Here is a 20408-nt window from a genome sequence, read left to right on the forward strand (position 1 = left end):
TCCATACTTGAAGTAGAAAAGCCATCAAAGGCTTGAAATGTGGAAAGGCAGCAGGAGTAGATGATATTCGACCAGAAATGCTGATGTATGGTGGTATAAAAGTCTTACAGTGGCTGCACTGCATAGTTCAGAAAGCCTGGACTGAGGGACGAATTCTCGATGATTGGAGTAGAGCTCTCATAGTACCCATATATAAAAAGAGAAATAAAACTGAATGTGAGAAATACAGAGGTATTTCCCTACTGAGTGTTCCTGGCAAGATCTATGCAAGTATACTTGAGAAACGGTTGAGAAGAATTGTGGAAGAAAAGCTTGGTGAAGAACAAGCTGGATTCAGGCCAAATAGAGGCTGTCAGGATCAGATCTTCACTTTACAACAAGTAGTTGAGAAAGCATGGGATTATAACAAAGATCTGTATTTAAGTTTTGTCGATCTGGAAAAGGCATATGACAGGGTGTCAAGAGCTAAGCTATTCAATACGCTACAGTTATATGGTGTCAATGGGGCATTATATCAAGCAATACTTATTCTTTATTTGAGTTGTAAATCAGCAGTTAGAATTGAAGGAAGTACAGGAAGATGGTTTAATGTTAAATCTGGTGTGAGACAAGGATGTACATTATCCCCTCTGTTATTCATTATCTATATGGATCACATTATGAAGAAAAGTGATATTAAACATGATATCAGAATTGGAGGTATTAATGTCAGCTCTTTGCTTTATGCGGACGATGTTATACTTCTAAATAAAGCTGCTACAAGTTTGCAAGATTCCCTGACTAAATTGAATAACTGTTGTAATACATATGGTATGAAGGTCAGCATTAAAAAGACAAAGACAATGAAAATAGGTAGAATTTTTGAAAATGTCAACTGTGTTGTGAACGGGGAACCTGTGGAACAAGTAGAACATTTCAGCTACTTAGGCACGATTTTTGCTTAAGATTGTAAATTAAATATAGAAATAGACAACAGAATCAACAAAGCTGGTATGGTAGGCAGTCAATTGAATAAATTCTTATGGAATAAGAGAGAAATTAGTCGGAACACTAAATACCAGTTTTAATTATGAATCTGAGAACTGGGTCAGAAATAAAACACTTGACCAACGACTAGAGACCACAGATATGAGAGTCCTGAGAAAGATTAGGGGCATGAATAGATGGCGTCAATGGCAATATCATATTAAAAATTGAAGATATTTGGTAAGAACTTGACATTGTCAGCATCCAGGCATGTGTTAGCATAGCTAATGTCAGGTGGTATGGTAACTTAAGACCAACCTGCAGAGAACAAGCGTTCTCTGCCAGGTTGGTCCCAAAGGAAAAGACCCAGAGGAAGACTAAGATATATGTGGATTGATGCAGTAAAAAGGACCTTAGAAGACAGAAATATAAGATCTGATAATGTTGGAGTTTTGACAAGTAACAGGCTGATTTGGAGAAAAATTGTAGATAGGAAGTTAGTAATGATGTAAGTTTTTCATGTAGTACTATCATATCCTGTACACCCCCTTGAGGGTACATGTCAGGAATTTGATGACGATGATGATGAGAATCAATTTTGGATGTGTTGATGGTTTGCATTTAGCTGTTTTGTGCTTTGATATTAGCAGTAAAAGGAAACAGGAGATTTGAAAGAAGAAAGTTGTTCTTTGCCTGTTCTTTTTCTTGTATACTCCTGGCATACATTTTGGAGATCCAAAACTTGGATAGCAGACAGGAGTTTAGAGTGGAATTGAAAATAAATGTTTCCATATCAGTGAAAGTTGTTTCAGTGATACAAGGTAGGTTCCAAAAGTTTCCTGCCTGGCATACAAAATTCGCACCAATTTTAAAATACCATGTGTGACAGATAACACTATCTATGAGAAGCTTAGTGTACCAGTTTCAACTCTCTACCTGCCTTGTTCAGTTGGAGGTACTCGTTTGAGTACCACACAGTGATAAAGTTTTTCACCAAAAAAGGGCTTTCTCCAAGTGCTATGAAACAGTGATTGGATGGTGTTACGGAATGGGCTAAACAGTTTTGCCTAGGAAGAGAGAGAGAGAGAGAGAGCATTGAAAATGATTCTCATGATGGTTGGCCTGTGGAAGTGATGACTGGGGAAAATGTCTCTCTTGTTGGAATAACTGCTCACTGACAGACAGCTAAAGCTCAAAGAAATCTCAGCAAAGTTGGGACCTCCTATAACAGTCATCTTTCTCATCATTCAAGAGAAGCTTCATGTGACAAAGGTCAGTGAAGGTGGGTTCCCCTGGCTTCTCTCTTCATTTCAGGAGCATCATGTGACCTGTTCCCACAAGGTTTTAGAGCTTTGCCAAGGGAATCAGAGAGAAGTGATGGAATCCATTGTCACTGGGGATGAAACCATAGTCCTTTATTATGATCCTCTTTCCAAAAGGGAATCCATGGAGTGGTGCAAACCAGGCGTAAAGCCAAGAGGTCACCAAGAAGATCATGGCAAAAATCTTTCGGGATTTCCAGGGAATTCTCTTGATTGACTTTAAGGAAAGGAATACACCATGAATACAGAATATTATGCTTCACTCCTGCACAAACTGTGTGATGCCATAAATGAGAAGAGATGATGAATGCTGAGTCATGGTGTTCGCCTATGACAATGCTCCAGTTCTTACGGCTATTGTTGTGAAGGCTGCAGTGGACTGTGGCTTCCAGGAGATTGAACACCCACCCTACAGCCCAGATCTAGCACCAATGACTACTACCTCATCTTGAAACTGAAGAAAGACCTTTGAGGGAGAAAATTTGCAGCTGACAATGTGGTGAAGGATTCAGTTTTAGGCTGCTTTGCAGACAAAAGTACAGACTGTTTTTTCAAGGGCATAGAAATGTTAATTCAGAGATGTTGAAAAGTGACACAGTTGTTTTCTTTCTATCACCTCTAAAAGTTATTCAGGCCAGAAACTTATGGAACCACCCTTATATGTTCATTGTGAATGTTTTGAATAGAAGGCTATAAACAGTAGTCTCACCAATGAAAAGGATCACAGAAGTCATGAAGATCTCCCAGTTGGCTTTCTTATGTTGCCTAACAATATGCAGATGAGAGTGGTTGTGACAGTGTTGCTCTGTGGGATAAGAGATTGGCACTAAGTTGTGGTCTGAATTGTTTCATAAGTAAACATCATCCACCACATATTTTGAAGGGTACCATTTTTTACAAAAGTCTTTGTAAAAAATGGTACATATGAACAATATGTGTAAGATCATTGTCAATGGCAGATGACGTAGTGTTTCCCCCCCCCCCCCCACTTGAGCTTTGCAATTTGAAGTTGTAAGCATTGAAATCTCAAAGGGAGATGACTTCACTGTTGGGAAAGTTGGACTGGAATAATCATGGAAAGTTCCATATTCAGCTTAGAATGATATATTGAGATGATAAAATGTAAGGGATTGATAGTGTGAAATCCAAAACAAAGTAGTGCACAACTGTATACCAAGGATGAGATGAAATAGAAGAATAGTGAAAGTAAACAGATACTTTGGAAAAATTATTGAAGTATAAAATGGCAGGGGCGGGGGGGAGGACCAAGAGGAACACCACCACAGGAAAAGTGGAGAGATCAGATAACAAAAGATCTAGAAAAAGAAATCTGAAATGCAGAGTTCATGAAGGAAAATTTGGGATGATATAATGAAATAGAGAGATTTGATCCTCACATGACAGTTTCTGTTGAAACATTGTTACTAAAGAAGAATAAGATAAAATGGCATGCAATGCACAGATTCATGAGGAATGTAAGGTGTAGGATAGGAAAGTGAGAAATGATTGGATGCATCAAGGTTGTTCATGGTTGTTTAGTTGATGATAATAGTTTCAAAGTGACCACTGCAGAGGATATCGGGAAATTGATTCAGAATGTTTCATACTGGTTAGTGATAATGTGCTGTGCCTTCAAGGATGGAGGGGTACTACAGGGATGAGAAGTGACTGAACACTGAACTGGAAATATGAGATGTTGAGTTGGCTCAATGTTGATAAATTTGTGAAGGTAGAATATCACTACATTTTAGAGAATATTTGTAGAACAGTTACCTGACACGATTATTTAATGAGAGCCTTGCAGAATGTAATGGTTACAAATGAGTAGAAAGTAAGTAGTGTTGTGCTACTGCATAACAGCAGCATGCAGTGACATATTGGTCGAGCTGACCAATGTGAAAAACCCCTCTCCCTTATTTCTGATATGTCTGGAATTCGTATACATACATTTCAACATCTTCTTGGACTCACAGTTACCCTTTTGTAATGTCATTAGCAACCCATTCAAATCTGAAACCTTTGCAGTTTTTGGAGTAAGGAGACAAAAAAAGAAGTTCTGTTATGTACATGATAGCATTTGGTGTTTTGTCCAAAGTTATCATTCAGTTTTTGAGGAGATGATATTTTGTGAAGGATCCAAAGAACAATGACTAAAGTAGTGTCTAGTTTGTTATTATTGTATAAGTGAGGACAAATTGAAACAATGCTGTCTGCACAACTAAGATAGAATGAATAGGGATAAAATGATTGAGACATATAACTTGGTGAGAGGTTTGTGTCAGATTATTGCAGATGAGATTTTTTTTTTTTATAGAGTGGAGAAAGACTGGAGTAGGAAAAAGCACTCTCTTTGGAAATTATAAGGAGGGAGTGAGCGAGGAATATGTGTTTTGCTTGGGAGTGGTGAGTAAGTGGAATGCATTGCTGAGATTGTGCAAGTACTAGTTTAAAATATGGTTTGATGAATTTTGCATTTAATAGTGGGGAACTCCTACAATGAGTCCTTTGATTCTGTTGAGGTCTGAGAATGATAAAAATAATATAATGTATGCAGTACATCGATTAGATTCATTGTGTGTCCTTTATGCTAACTATTGATGATGTCATCAACATAGATAATGAAAGATCTATGATTGACAATGAAGGACAGCAGATATTATTGGCAAGTAACATTACTAACATCCCAAGAGAAAAACATATTAGAAGATATTTTTCCACCAGACATTGTCAAACTCTTCAAACATTATTTTGGAAAACACTTTTTATGAGTTTCAAGACATTTATTGTGAACAAACAGGAGGCCCTATTGGAGCATCCATTTCCCTGCATATATGGTCATCGAGTCATTTGAACAAACAGCACTCAACAGATAACATCTAAACTCAGACTTTGGCTGAGGTACGTGTATGACATATGTCATCTGGCCTGACTGCAAAGATTCTTCACAATTTCACAGACTTCCTTAACCACGTTGCTGTCAATATGGATAAAATACATCACTCCTCTACACTTCTTATCCATCACATATTTCAATGTAATATCAATGGTATTACAATTTTAATATGCACTTCGCATCCATGATAACTTGGACATATATATATATATATATATGTCCTGGCTGGTTGGATGGTTAATAGCTTAAACGTATTTATATATTTATTTTTTTATTATTAGAGTATGCTAATCAAATTTTTTATTTATTTTTTTCTCAAGATGTTATGTCAGATAAATGAGTCTATTGGGAGAAATCCACTTCATAGAACATATCAGAGATGCAGAAAAAAAGTTAGCACATACAGGGTGTTCGGGATAAATTTGACATATTTATAATTAATTATATTTTTCCGTAAGTTACATGTATTAACACACACTTCTCTTCATTTAAAAGTTTGGACCCTTCTTCATTCATATACAAGATGTCAGAAAGGATGGATAGCTGGAACCCACCTGAATCATGGAAGAGAATAACTTGTATCATGATGATTCGTGCCCACCATCAAAATAAGGATATTACGACTGCTGCCCAATGCTCCCTGAATACAGTAAAAACAATCAGGCATGAACTAGAGACTTGCAATGGTGACTACGAGGATGTAGCAAGAAGAAAGATCCCTAGCAGACGATCTGATTGCGTTCGTACAGCAGAATTCCTCGCAAATCTGCAGGAACAGGTGTTGAAGAACTCTGGCATTGGAATTCGGGCTTTGTTCGTGGAGTTGCTAACTGTAGTCAAGCCCTGGATAACAAGGGTAGCCAATGGTAGGCCGTATGTATGGCAGCAGGATTCGGCCCCTTGCCACACCTCTGGGAAAAGTCAAAAATGGTTGTCTGAAAATTTCTTCGACTTCACCAGTCCAAATGTTTGGCCTCCAAACTCCCCAGACCTTAACCCCATGGATTATTTTGTATGGGGCGCAGTTGAAAAAGACACCAATCGCACTTCCAGTAATACAAAAGCCCAGTTAATGGATAAAATTAAAACAGTTTTTGCGGCCCTTCCCAGGGAGACTGTAGCATCAGCTTGTTCGAGGTTCCGAAGCAGAATTGAAGCTGTGATCGATGCTAATGGTGGTTATTTTGAGTAAATCTTGTTGATAGTATTGTAATTAACTCTGCCTGTAATGTTTTTTTGTCAATTCATTAAATTTAATAGATACAAAGAAGATTTTCTTTTTCCTTACGAAACTGTCAAATTTATCCCGAACACCCTGTATATCAGGAGTGGTATTTCATACCACCAAAGAAAAATATAAAGTACTTTGGAAACTCACAGGAATGACTCTTATTAGCAGGAATGGTAGTTTTGCTTTTTGCCAGTCCTTCACAGAAAAGTAGTAGTTCTATGATGGGATACATCCAGAGTGCCTACTGCTGTTGTACTAGGCAATCATGAAGTATGTTGAATGTTGCTCAGGAGAAGATATGAGTCAGTTGATTATCCTTGGGGGATCCTTGTCACAACATCAGCGTGAGGTCTGCTGCAGATGCTGCACTACTAAAAGTAACCAGATGCATCGTATGAAACTGCATGAAAATATCAGACCTGCATCTTTGTTACCATATATTGGATACGGACATGAAAGCAGAGTTAATGAAGATGAGGCAAGAGATGAAGTATAAGCAAAATGAAATGAAAAGAATTACAGACATACATGTAAAAGTGAAAAAGAGTGGAAGGAATGATGGCTGTATGAAAAATGTAACAAATGATTCAGGAGTGGCTCTTTATGGCAATTCCATTATTAGAGGTGTGGTGAATGAGAGGTTGGTTTTCCTGGAGGTAGAATGAGCAGAGTGAAGCATTGGACATGAGGAATAAGAGAGCAAAAGAGTTGGTGGTTGTAGGAGGGATGAATGATTTGGATGGGAACATGAAAAATGTCAGATTGGATATCAGTGTGTTGCCTAGATATGATAGTGATGAATTGAGCTGGCAAGCAAAGATTATGAATGCTATGTTAGTGCAGCTATATGAGGAGAAAGGAGTGCATTTTGTGAATGTGTGAGATGAATTTGAGGATGGATGGAACTGTATAAAGAAGATGGGTTGCATTTAAATAGTTTCGGTGTAAGTTGGCTCGAGAGATTGTTGCTGGAAGGAGAGGTAATGACTGCAGCGAATCTGAGGTGGCACAATATGATATGAAAGAGCAAGAAAGCAGGATAGGGAGGTTTGCGAATGGAGAGGTGAATATCATGAGTGAATTAAATGAAAAGGAAATGTAGGGGTGGTGAAGTCAGGGTGGATGGGGAGACATGTTATGAAACATGGATGCTGGATTCAAAGGTGAATCTGTTAGTGGGCAAAAAAAGGATTGAGAGAGCTTGGGATGGGAGAGGAGAGTTTGGGGGTGAAGGTTGCAGAATTGGTGGTAATATAGAGTGAAGGGACTGGGAAGGTATTGGAGAGAGACATCAGAGAAGTGATGTCTGTAGGACATGTAGAACCAGAAATGATTTATGTTTATTTACTAATGCTGGAAGTATTTGAAATAAGGAGAATGAAATTGTGTCATTGATTGCGTTTATTTGCCTCAAAGTTCTTGGTATAAGCGAGACATGGTTAGATGAGAATGACATTCGGACTGGAATAGAGATGGATGGATATGATATTTTTCGTAAAGACAGACAGATAAGAAAGGGAGGAGGAGTATTGTTGATGGTAGCAGATGAGTGGATTTGCAAGAACTATCAGGAGTAGACTGGATACTATGGTTTTGCAAGAGGACTTGATGCACTGATTGAGTGGGTAAGTGAGTGGGGTTGTCATTTCAGTGTTGAAAAGTGTAAGGTTTTGAAATTTGGGAAGCAAAGGTGGGATGTTGAGTATGTATTCGGTGGAAATATCTTGGAAGAGGCAGAGAAGATGAGAGATCTGGAAGTGATTGTGTACAAAGGCCTAAGATTTTGGGGCATATGCTAAAATTGTGAGGATAGCACAGTGGATAATGGGAATGATGCAGAGGGCACTTACTCGTAGAAGTAAGGATGTTATGGTTCCATTGTATAAGGCTTTGATCAGGCCACATATGGATTATTGGACACAGATTTGGTTGCCTGGTTTTGAAAAAGATAAGATGTATTGGGAAATGATGGACTAAGGTGGTTTCTGGTCTCTGGATATTGAGTATGAAGGCAGATTGAGAAAAATTTAAGGTGCAGCATGATGAGTATTTTGACTTCATATAGGTTTGACAATAATAATGACATATGTTGAATTCAACAACTATGTTCACAGATTTAAAGAGCTGCCAAAATGCTAAAATACCCAACCCAATGTTACAGAAACCAAAGTCTCAACTTGAACTATCTTTGCTCGGCATATGCCAAAGACTTACATATCAATGAATTAGACTGTAACAGAAGTTACACAGTACATCACAACATTGAGCCATGCATCTGACATCTTGATGCTATATTTAACATCTGGTTTACGTTCATTCATTGTATGCTAATTTAGAAATTTTTCTGTTAATACCCTTTTTTTCTAATTTTGTCAAAGATATATGAAAGGACAGGTCAGGATATATGAAACTGGTGATTAAGCAATTTTCTTTCTGATTATGTTATACATGTTTCTTGCCAGATAAATAGCATTTATATAGTATTTATTTATTACATACTATATATAGTATTTAAAAAATAATAATATTTATATGTTTCTAATACTTCAGGCACAAACTTTGTTTGCTTGCACTTGAATAAAGGATTAAACTAATTTATTATAGTCTAACCAAGTCTGTGTGTTGGGGGACGGAACTTCCAATATTTATATGTTTATTTATTATTATTAGAATATGCTAATCAAATTAATTTTTTTCCCTCAGAGATAATATTTACATTAAGTTATAGTTTATTTTAAGTAATTTTTACTAAATATTTTTCATTATACAATTATGCAGAAAACAATGGAACAAAATCTTCCAAAGCTCCAAAATTATTAAAAGGCTACCATGCTTCCAACAATGCTTATATGCTAGTATATAACATGAGGACTGAGATTAGAATAGGTAAGAATTTTCATTACTACATAATTCATATAAAGGCATGTGTGTAGCATTATTATTTTGACTCACTATAAAGAACTTGTAGGGACTATGGAAATAGTTTGTTATTATGGTGGCTAGTTTGCTGTAATAAAGTTTTTTAGGTTTATTTAGAAGAAAGGTTAGCATTCTTTGCAAGGATGGCAGGAAAAATACCCATAGGAAGACTAAGGTTTAGATGGGTTGATGAAGTTTTAAAAGTGCCTTAGAAGAGAGAAAAAGATATGATAATATTGAACTCTTTACAGATAACAGATTAATTTGAGGAAAATAATTAGTAGGAAGTTAGTAATGATGTAACTTTTTCATGTAGCGCTATCATAGTATCCTGTATATCCCCTGAGAGTTACATGTCAGGAATTTGATGATGATGAAGTTTGGTTTAGCATAGCATTATGCTTATGAAACTTTGGTCAGGATTTTTTAGTAATTTGTTACCCAATTTTTTTATAATGGTATTTGCTATAGTGAGAGTTACTATAATTTATTCATGTATTGTAATTTACTAAAATCATTTTCTATAATTTATTGAACTAAGTAGCACTGAATTGTAACATTTCTTTTTAAGTAGCACTGAATTGTAACATTTCTTTTTCTAGTTTGCCAATATTTGCATTAGTAAAATCTGGCTATCAACCATTTGTTAACAGTTATTTTTCATTGTCACAGTTGTCAGCTAAATGACTGACAACTGTGTTGTCAGTTATTTAGCTGACATCGATTCAGTAATGCTTGTTCAGCCACCAAATTTGATCACTTTTGTATAGAATCAGAAATTCATAATAGGGACTTTTGGTTCTCATCATCCCGAATATGGCAACATCATTTTATGGTAGAGCAAATTTTCAGTTGGTACTAAATGAAGTTTATTCAAGAGATGTAGAATAGATTGATGTGTTTGTTGTAGAAAAGACTGGAATTAAACGATGATCAAAGACAAACATGTAATTCTTTCTGAACATAATAATTCTTTCTGAGGTAAGGGGAGATAATTATTATTTTTTTGGGGGGGGGATGCCAAAAAAGATTTAGGTGCATTGAGACCAGGATTTTCTTCTTCCTGTTGTAATGAAGTGTGGAGAGAAGTATGAAAAGCACTGGTTGTAGGTATCCTCTATTCAGCATGAAGGCTGCATAGTTTGTCAAATAATGAGGTATATCATAACCATCTGCATGTGATAGATATGATATGAGGTTAAATTGTATTGGAAGGAAAACTGAAGATAGCACTCCACCATTGCACATATAGTAAGGACAAAAGAACACCCATATACAAAAAAAATAAATAAATAAATAAAGGCATAAGAAGGATGACAGCATATTAGTTGAAAAGGTTGATAGAATGATAGCATTCTTAAGAATGCTTATCTTCAAGTATAACTGATGTTTTGGAAATATTAAGAGTAATGATTTGAGTTTCTTCCAAGCCTTTCTATGACTCTGGCATGTTTAGAGATTGATTACATGAATGAAGAAAAATCTATGTATTAAGTAGCAGAAACTGTACTGTGGTCTGATGGTGGGCTTTCATGTAGTAAAGCCCTATCTCAATCCTATCGACAATATTACAGAAAGCTGCTGATAGTTATGAAATGAGGGAAGAGTGATTGTTGTGGGTGATTTTAATTATGGAAATATAGATTGGAATGAAGGGATAGCATTTAGGAATATGGAAAATGAATTTGTTCTTGAGAGACCACTATCTTGGGCAGTATGTAAAGGAGAGTACACACTGATTGAGTGTTTTAGATCTAATCAGAGAGAGAGTGTGTATGAGAGAGAAGTATCACATTTCCACCCATATGGTGAGAGAGTGATCATGAAGTGATTACCTGGATGGTAGCAAGCCATATGAAGACATCTGTGCAGAAAGGATATATGTGGAGCTACTAGGTTAATGATTATGAAATACTTAGGAAACAGCTTGAAGCAATAATATGGAATGAGAAGTTAAACAGTAAGGATATAAGTGCTGCAGCAAGGAGAAAAATGGGCAATTTGCAGAGTCTAATGGATAGAAGATGGAGAAGGGATGTGATACAGTGGTAATAGGTTGTTACTGGGTTAATGTGGAAGGTATTTTTCATATAATAGGAGGTAAGGTTACAAGAAGCCATCTCCAGAGGCTTTCTTTTTAATAATAATTTTTAACTTATTTTTTTTAATTTTTTGTCTTTTCTAATCTTTGATTTGCTGCTGTACTAAGTATCATTTTTGTTTTATACCATTTGGCTTTTACCATGCTCTTCTCTCTGTTTTTATCTGTATTCTTAATAATTCTCTGTTCATATAGCCATTTATATATTTGTATAATTTAATAATGTAGTTTTGATAAAATTGAGATAACGATCTCAATTTTATCTTAATAAGGAATTGACCAGTGCCATTTTATAGCTTTTGTATTTTTTTAATATCAAAAAGAAAGTGTTTTCATCTTAATCTATAGTTGATTTCTTTCTATCTTACTGTGTAAATTTATGTATCTTTCATGTTTACAAAAAAGAAGTCATTACCTTTGATTGTTATATACTGAAAAACTGATTCTGACTAGTGTATGTTTTCCATATATTTCTCTGGTTTATAAATTAATTTCATTTTTCCAGTTTTTGCATTTAAATTGCTAATATTATAGACTTGTTATGATTCTTCTTCTTCTTAGCTTGCTGAGCCTCTCAGGTCTTTGCTGCAAGTATCAACTTCTTCCAGTCCAGCCCAGGATTCCATCTTAGTTAGGTCTTTTTGGATGTTATCCTCCCAGCACTGTCACAGTCTTCCTCTAGACCACTTTTTACCAGGCGTCATCTTGAATGCATGTTTAGCTATTCTTTCCTCACCCATTCTTTTCAGACCAAACCAGTTCAAATTGCCTGGTCCACAAACCATTTCAGAACCAACTTGTTAGCTTATTCTCAAAAGCTACAATTATTGTACTACAGCTGTTTTGAATTGACTGAGAACCAACCACTTCAAAGCAGCTGGTCAGGCCAGTGAAACCTTTATATAAAGTACTAATAAAAGGTGACTGTATGGATGCCTGGACAACACTCATGTCTTTTCAGTAGTACAAGCTAAGGCAGCTTCAATACCAAGGACTGTATTCTCTTTTTTTGACAATGAAATAAGGACGGATCTTTAATATCCCTATTTCCATCTGTACATTACTTACCATCAATCTGAAATACCCAAACTCTCAACTACTCTTGAACCAGCCAAATTCATCTTAATTCATAATTTCAACTACATAGCAAACTCGCAGTCAATTTTGCACTGTTCTTCATGCGGTGTATTTTTTTCCACAATGTCATGTCACTGGTCCTGTATATACTTTGCTATTTTTTTTATTATTATTATTATTTTCTTTATTCTTTAATTAAAATTTTTCCAAATTGTAGATTTTATAATTTTAGATTCTAAATCTGTAGCTCATTCCATTCATCATCTTCCTTGTTTACTGTTTATATCCATGTTTAATTTTTGGCTATTCAGTGTATGTTATCTAAATTTCACATAACTGAGCTTCATTCTTGACACCTTTCTCATATTGTATGTTTTGACTCATCAAGTTAAGATCCAAAATCTTGTTATCCTTACTTTCTGAAATTGCACTGTTACATATGCTATTTTGACTGTCCTTGATATAATCTAAATTTTATATTATGCTTAATTTTATACTAAATGTAAATTTGCCTTTGGTTTTAGGGGGATAGTTCCATCATTACTGTTATTACAGGAGGAACATGAAACTATAATTTCAGCATATTTCTGGATTAAAACATTGTTTTGTCTATCCTGTTGTATACCTTTTGTAAGTGTTCAAAATGGAATAAAATTTTATTCTGCTATAACATTCATAGAACTCTGAAGAAATTATGAAATAATTAAGCTAGAACAGTAGAAGAAAGAGTGAAGACATAAATACCAGCTGAATGGATTAGTAAAAGAATGCAAATAGAAAGATTGCCTTAAAAAAAGTACACCTGTATAATCATTCTAAGAAAGGCAGAAATCACCCAAAGGCAAGTAGGCTATTCTTTAAAGAGACAGACTGATATTGAGTCCTTAAAACAGAACAGGCCATAATTGACATAATTCTTTAATTGAAGGATTATGATGATTATGAAAAGCTCTGAAGATAGATATTTTATAGTCTTGAGTAATTAACTTAGGAAAAATTGTTAACAAATAATCTGATAGAATATATGCAGGAGAATTTGTCACTGTGGCTGAACATATAATGTATTTGCTATTCTCTCAGTAAATTGCAGGTTCAAATCCCACTGCAGGCATTGATGTTTTTGAAATGTCTTTAAGTGGTAGTTGGCTGAGTGGTTAGCATATCTGCTCTCCTTTGCCAAGAGGCTGTGGATTCGAATCCTGCCAAGGGCACATGGATGTTTGTGATTGTCCTTCCAACTCTCTGTGGAAAAGGGCATCTATGACTCTACCACTTCTAATATCAACTGCAGTTGGCTTCCAGCCCAGGGGCCAGAAAACTAGGCAAGAAATCAACAGACAAGGAGTCCAGCAGCACCCACAGCAGTGTACTGATTTGGGGGAGGGCGGCAGCCCCAACCAGGCATCAGCTAAGGGATTTAAAAAAAGTAGTAGATAATTTTTCTGTTTAGTTTTGATTCCCTTGCTTATTTAATCTGAAATGGCCTGCAAGAAGTTCAGTGTTGGTCTCTAGTGCAGGGATTCCTGATTATCTTACCCATATTCCACTCACAGTTCCAATACTACTTGATTCACCTTAGGTTCATGGTATTTCATGAGTGAGATTTACATTTATAACAACAAAAAATCAGGAGTACATATCATTAGTGAGTTAGAAAAGGCAATAGATATTTGGATTGTCGAAAGATGGCTGGAATGGATAAATTTGACCAGAAACACTGAAATAAGCTGGTATAAAACTTCTATAGCAATTATGCTGTCCAATGCAGAAAACTTGGTTAGAGGGTTGTGAATTACACATGATTGGAAAAGAGCTCTCGTTGTATCTTTATATATATAAAAGGAAAAAAAGCATCTATAGCTCAGTTGGTTGCAGTGATGCTTTTTGGTTGGAAAGACCAACCTGGACTCAAATCTCATCTGGAGCACAAAGAACCTTTATCAGGTCTTTTCAGCTGAAAATGAGTTAGCTGCTCTCATATGGAGGTAACATTCCATTCAGCAAAATAAGCAAACTGGCCAGATGAACGAGTGCAATTGATAGCCATAATACACTTTGCAAATCAAATTAAATGCCCTCATCATCATTCTAAGGGACATTCCCTGTCACTGTGGAGATTTCCCTCTTCCAGCTCTCCCTTTTTTTTCCAGCTTACCTCTATATTAGAATATGAATATAACTTCTTCCATTTAATCTAAACCTCTCCTCTAATGTATATCTTGGCCATCCTCTCCTCTTTTCTCTCGTATCTTTCCCTTTGAATATGTTTATGGTCCATTGGTTACATCTCCCTATATATACAGGAATACACATACACACAGGAATTTCATCTTCCTTCCTATAATTGCCTTCTTCAATACTCATTTATCTTTTATTTCACACAAGATTTCTTCATTGCTTTTTCTTTCTTGTCAATTTACTGCAAGTAATCCTCTCCAACAGAATATTTAAAAACCTCTCAATCCCTTTTCAATCTTTTACTGTAATAGTCCAAGTCTCACAACCATATATGAATACACCCCACACAAATGTTTTTATAAATCTTCAACATCGTCAATTTCCCATTATATACCCCTAAGGGGTATTCAAATTACTATGACAGCACAATCCAACTAGATAGTTGGATTGTGCTGTCATAGTAATCAACTAGATCAGCACAATCCAACTAGATCAGGCAAGATAGTTACTTTGGTCTTCCCCTGGGTCTCTTTTATGAGGTTAGCAAACACCTGTTTTGCTAACCTTTCCTTATTTAAGTTTTGTTAACCTACCCATTCTATTTAAGTGTCCAAACCACTTAGATTAGCTCTGCTGACACATTCTTAATGCTAATAATATCAAGTTCCTTTCTGATATCTTTGTTTTTAATATAATTCTGCTACTGATGCCATCGATTCACTCTGCTAATTTTTTTCAGGACCCTCATATCTGTGATTTCTAGTCTTTGATCGAGTGTTTTATTTCTAACCCAATCTCAGCTACATAACTTAAAACTGGTTTGAATACGGTCTTGTATACTGCTAGTTTAATGTTTTGGCTAATTTCTCTCTTATTCCATATAAATTATTCAGCTGGCTACCCATTATACCAGCTTTGCTTATTCTGTTGTCTATTTCCAAATTTAACCTGCCATCTGGACTAGCACATCCGCTCTATAGCCAAAAGGCTGCAGGTTCGGATCCTGCCGTGGGCATGGATGTTTATGATTATGAAAACACCAGTGGTGGTGGACTTTTTTTGGCGTTGGTGCAGATGATGATTGTAGTTGCAGTTCATTGTAGTTGGTGGATTGAGTTGTGGAGCAGGTGCCTTCCCTCAATCAGTCTTTGGACTCCCTGGAGGTGTCATGTAATAATAATAATAATCTTCACTAAAAACTATGCCTAAATAGCTGAAATATTTTACTTGTTCTATAGGATCACCATTCAGAATGCAGCTGAAGTTTTCTATGTTCCTGCCTATTTTCATAGTTTTGGTCTTTTTATTGCTGATTTTCATGCCAAATTTGTTACAGCTGTTAGTCAATTTAGTTAGAGAATCGTGGAGGCTTGCACTTGATGTGTTTAGGAGTACAACTGTAAAATGACATTGATTATGTCACTGTAAAATATTGTCGGTTGTTGTGCCCATGTAAATTTCTAATATTCTCTATTTTCAATTTACTATTGCTATCAATCGCATCTTTTATTCCTTTTACACGTGCACTTTAGACCTTTACTTATTTCTTCTACTTTACTCAAACCATACTCTGCTTAATATAGACCTCACTATTAATCCTTTATAATCTTCTATATGTCCATATTTCTGGTGAATGACCTTTGTTTTCAGTCTATTCACGATAAGCAGGTTACCAACTCTCAAACTATGTAATTTAGAAAAATTTATTTTTTTTTACAACTGTACCATTCTAAATTTTAAATATAGCTTAGGAATTTAAGTATGGTACATATACAAGATTAAACTTAATATATACAATCCTTTATAGCTAGTTGTGGCAATTCTTACTTAAACAGGCTTGCAGGTTCACTAATTTTTTTGGAGACAGTGCATTTGCAAATAGATCAGGCAAGATAGTTACACAAACAAAACATTTTATTTTAACCTGAAAAATTAGTACAATGCTCACACAATTTGGAGAAATATCTTTCTAAACCTTTTTTCAAACATAGGTAACATAATCAACTGAATATTGCACACACAGTACTTAGTTAACCCTGTGACAACACTTGGTTATCCAACTGGACATGTAGCTGCTTCTTATTTAAAACTTAGCTAAACTTCGTCCACAACACTTATAGGTTAACATTTGTTTCCCTCTAATTGCCGTTACTTATTAACTAACAAAATACTAACATTTTTCTTTAAGCACACATACAATTCTCAAGTGCTAGCTCTTTAGACATTAACAAAGCAGTGTGTTAACTTACATTTGACTTCCACAAACATAGTTCTATCAACTTGGACAAACCTCAGTTAGTTTTGCTTGATCTTTTGTCTTCTTCCTGGGTACTGGCTATTGCCTGGATGATCCTGGTGGTTCTGCTGTAAAAGTTTTCTGGGAAAGCTTCAGATTGATTTTCCATTGGGAAACTGGATGGAACAGCCGAAGTTACTGCAATTTCTAATGGGTAACCACACTCTTGCAGCACATCCTTACAGCTACAAGAAATACATAGGAGTAACGGCCTCTCCTCTTTCCCCCTGCTCCTGGGGTCACGTACCTGGAACCAAATCTAGAGACGACAAAAACTGAGAGCCTCGAGCCCTTTTATATCATAGCTGATCCTTTGTTTTTCTGATGTAGATTCCAGGATTACCTGCGAGCCTGATGACGTCATTTTGGCTCCCTCCTTTCTTGGGGACATATTTCTATATGAACTTGCAAACTTTTGTCTTACTTCATCATTGCTCATCTGGGTTAATCCCTTACTTTTCGTTTTACATATACTTCAATATACATTAAATTATGCACTTTAACAGTAGAGGTACAATATTCAAATAAAATATGTTATAATTTCTAATTTCCATAAGTTCTGAAACCTCTGTAAAATCGATCTCAGAAATTTAATAAAAAAAATTTATTGCAAGAGATTTTACACAACATCATCTGCATAAATTAAAGAGCTAAGTTTGACATCTTTAATTCTAATATCAGGCCTAATGCCACTTTCTTTCATAATGTGATCCATAGATGATGAATAAGAATGGAGATAATGTGCATCGTTGTCTTATCGCTGTTTTTACATCAAACCATCTTCCTGTATTTTCCATGTATTTTTGCTTATCTTAGTTCTAATAAATAATCCCCTTTTCCCTTCATACTTCTTTTGCCATAGCAGTTTTGCCATGTAAATTGTCTTTCCAATTTACATCTGCAATCTTCTGGATAGTTTTTCCAAAATATATGAATGATTTTGTTCATTTGAATCTGACACCATTATTTTAGTTTTAGCTGGATTTAGCTTAAGTCCATTATTAGATAAAACATCATCCATCCTAAATAATAACTATTTTCAATCCTGTTCATTCTCGGCTACTACAGCTATATCATCAGCAAAGTATCATATCTATCTGTACTCCAAATTAGTTAATCCCTTTCTTCCATTATATATTACTTGCATTACATTCTCTATATACAACTTAAAAAGTAAGGGTGATATTGCACAACCCTGTCTTACACCTTTTATCTGCAGTTTGCTTCATTTTCTTGTATTTTTATCTTTCTTTTCTGGTTGGCACATACTTTCTAATTTCCTTCATTATTCGAAAAAAAACTTGTTCCATTTGTACATTATTGAATGCCTTTTCCAAATCTATAAAGGCAGTACATGTAACTTTATTTGCCTCGGTTTTTTGGTCTGGTATTCTTAAAGCTGATATTGCTTCTCTCGTTCCCTTACCATTCTGGAATCTAAACTGACCTTCATCTGAATAACATTCAGTTTTTGATTTTATTCTATGTTTTACTGTATTTAATATAATCTAAGAAACAATCAGGAATAAACTTAATATTTGACAATTTTACTGTGTTGTATTTCCCTTTCTTGGGTATTGTTATCAAACTTTCATAGAAATCATCTACTTCTTGTCCCTCTTGATAGTTCTTAAAAAGAACCTTCTTCATTCTTCTTCATCGATCTCCTCATGCCTGAGGACTCGTGACCTTGGCAACAATGTTTCTCCATCTACTTATATCTCTTGACATGGCGGTTGCTTCTTCCAAGTAAATTCTTGAGATCCTTTGGATTTGATCTATCCATCTTGGTCTTACTTTCCTACATTTTCTTTCTACTTTTCCTTGCATGATTTCCTTCTCGACATTATCACCATCTCGTCGTGATACATGTCCAAAATAATGAAGTATCTTCTTATTGACTATGTCACATCAAAAAGAGATGTTTAATTGATTGAGAATACTGTTATTGGTTCTTTTATCCATCCATGAGATCATCACCATCCTTCTCCAGCACCACATTTTCAAGCTGTCAAGTTTCTCCTTGTCTCTCTTACCAAGTGTCCATGATTCTGCACCATAGAGAACGATTGAGAAAATAAGGGTATTCAATAGTTTATATTTGGCAGTGTTAGAAATATCGTTAGAAGTATTAGAAGTATCGTCATATACTTGGTCTTATTTCTGTTGATTTTAAGTCCAAATTTAATGCTCTCTTATTCTGTTCTCCTGATAAGTGACATCAGTTCTCTTTCGTTACTGGCTATAAGCACATTATCATCTGCATACCTGAGGTTGATCTTCTTTCCTGCAATTGAGATTCCATCTTTCCATCCATCAAGAGCTTTTCTCATTATGAATTCACTATAGAGGTTAAACAGGTCCAGAGATAGGATGCATCCCTGCCTAACCCCCTTTGTTTGACAATTTTACTGTGTTGTATTTCCCTTTCTTGGGTATTGTTACCATCAAACTTACATAGAAATCATGTACTGCTTGTCTCTCTTGATAATTTTTAAAAAGAACCTAATGACTTCAAATAAGGATTTTCATTTTTCAATCTCTAACCCCAACTCTTTAGCTGCCAGCACTATCTTGTCCTGGGTGCTCTCTCTCGATGAGTTTTTGGACTCCTTGGAGGTGTCGCATATGAACATATATTTTCAGTAGCTTTTTTGATTTGAAACACCATTTGAACACTCTGCTGTCTTTCCATTCCATGTTTCACACACTTTGTACAATGCAATATATGATTTATATATATATATATATATATATATATATATATATATATGAATATATATTATTATTCTTGTAGGAAGGCTTATACGTTGGTTATACATGCTTACTAAATAACTTAAGGAATTGACAACGTATGATAGAATATAAATTAAATTAAACTTTAATAAATATTTCCAATAATTCGGCAACGTCATGTTGCCATCTTCACAGGAAAGTTCCTGTATGGTAAAATGAAGATGAAGCTATCAAGACAACTGAATCGTCTGACCTTCCTAAAATGCTGATGGGATAATCAGGTAATCCCAAATTGTGTTAAATTCAAGCACTGTTTCTTTTCACAAAAGGCTCTCCGAATTTATAACCGCCAGCCAAGCGCTGCTACGAGAACAAGTTGCTGCCACACGCGTTCTCCTAGCTGATGCAAACTTAGCTATTCGGGCGCTTGAAGAAGAGCTTTCCAGCACATTAAATCACGAGCTTTAGTCAATTTTATATGACGTCTCATGCACTGCTGCAGATAAAGAATTTGAAAAAATACGAGGTCGACATATCAAGAAATTTGAGAAATTAAGAAAGAACTTGACCTCTGAACCTAAATTTCCAACCAACACTGTGGTCAACCTTTCTTCAGTTAATATGAAGCCTGAAGCACTCAGTGCTCTTTCACGTGGCCACAACTTCGCCATTGCTCCCAGAAAAATACC

At 35.5% G+C, this 20408-nt stretch overlaps 1 protein-coding gene across 3 annotated transcripts in view; it reads left to right on the top strand.

The window, feature by feature from the left end:
* Nucleotides 1-20408, top strand: part of LOC150105315 (ubiquitin carboxyl-terminal hydrolase 48-like) — a 776830-nt gene that overhangs the window by 212495 nt on the left and 543927 nt on the right. For all 3 annotated transcript variants that reach the window (XM_090394693.1, XM_090394696.1, XM_090394694.1), the window contains one exon: nt 9191-9298. In XM_090394693.1, the coding sequence (XP_090250819.1) occupies nt 9191-9298 (108 nt within the window). The remainder of the gene's footprint in view (nt 1-9190; nt 9299-20408) is intronic.

The sequence above is a fragment of the Typopeltis vanoorti genome, chromosome 6 (genome assembly GCF_054136105.1).
Source record: "Typopeltis vanoorti isolate ZY-2024b chromosome 6, IOZ_Tvanoo_1.0, whole genome shotgun sequence".
Taxonomy (NCBI): domain Eukaryota; kingdom Metazoa; phylum Arthropoda; class Arachnida; order Uropygi; family Thelyphonidae; genus Typopeltis; species Typopeltis vanoorti.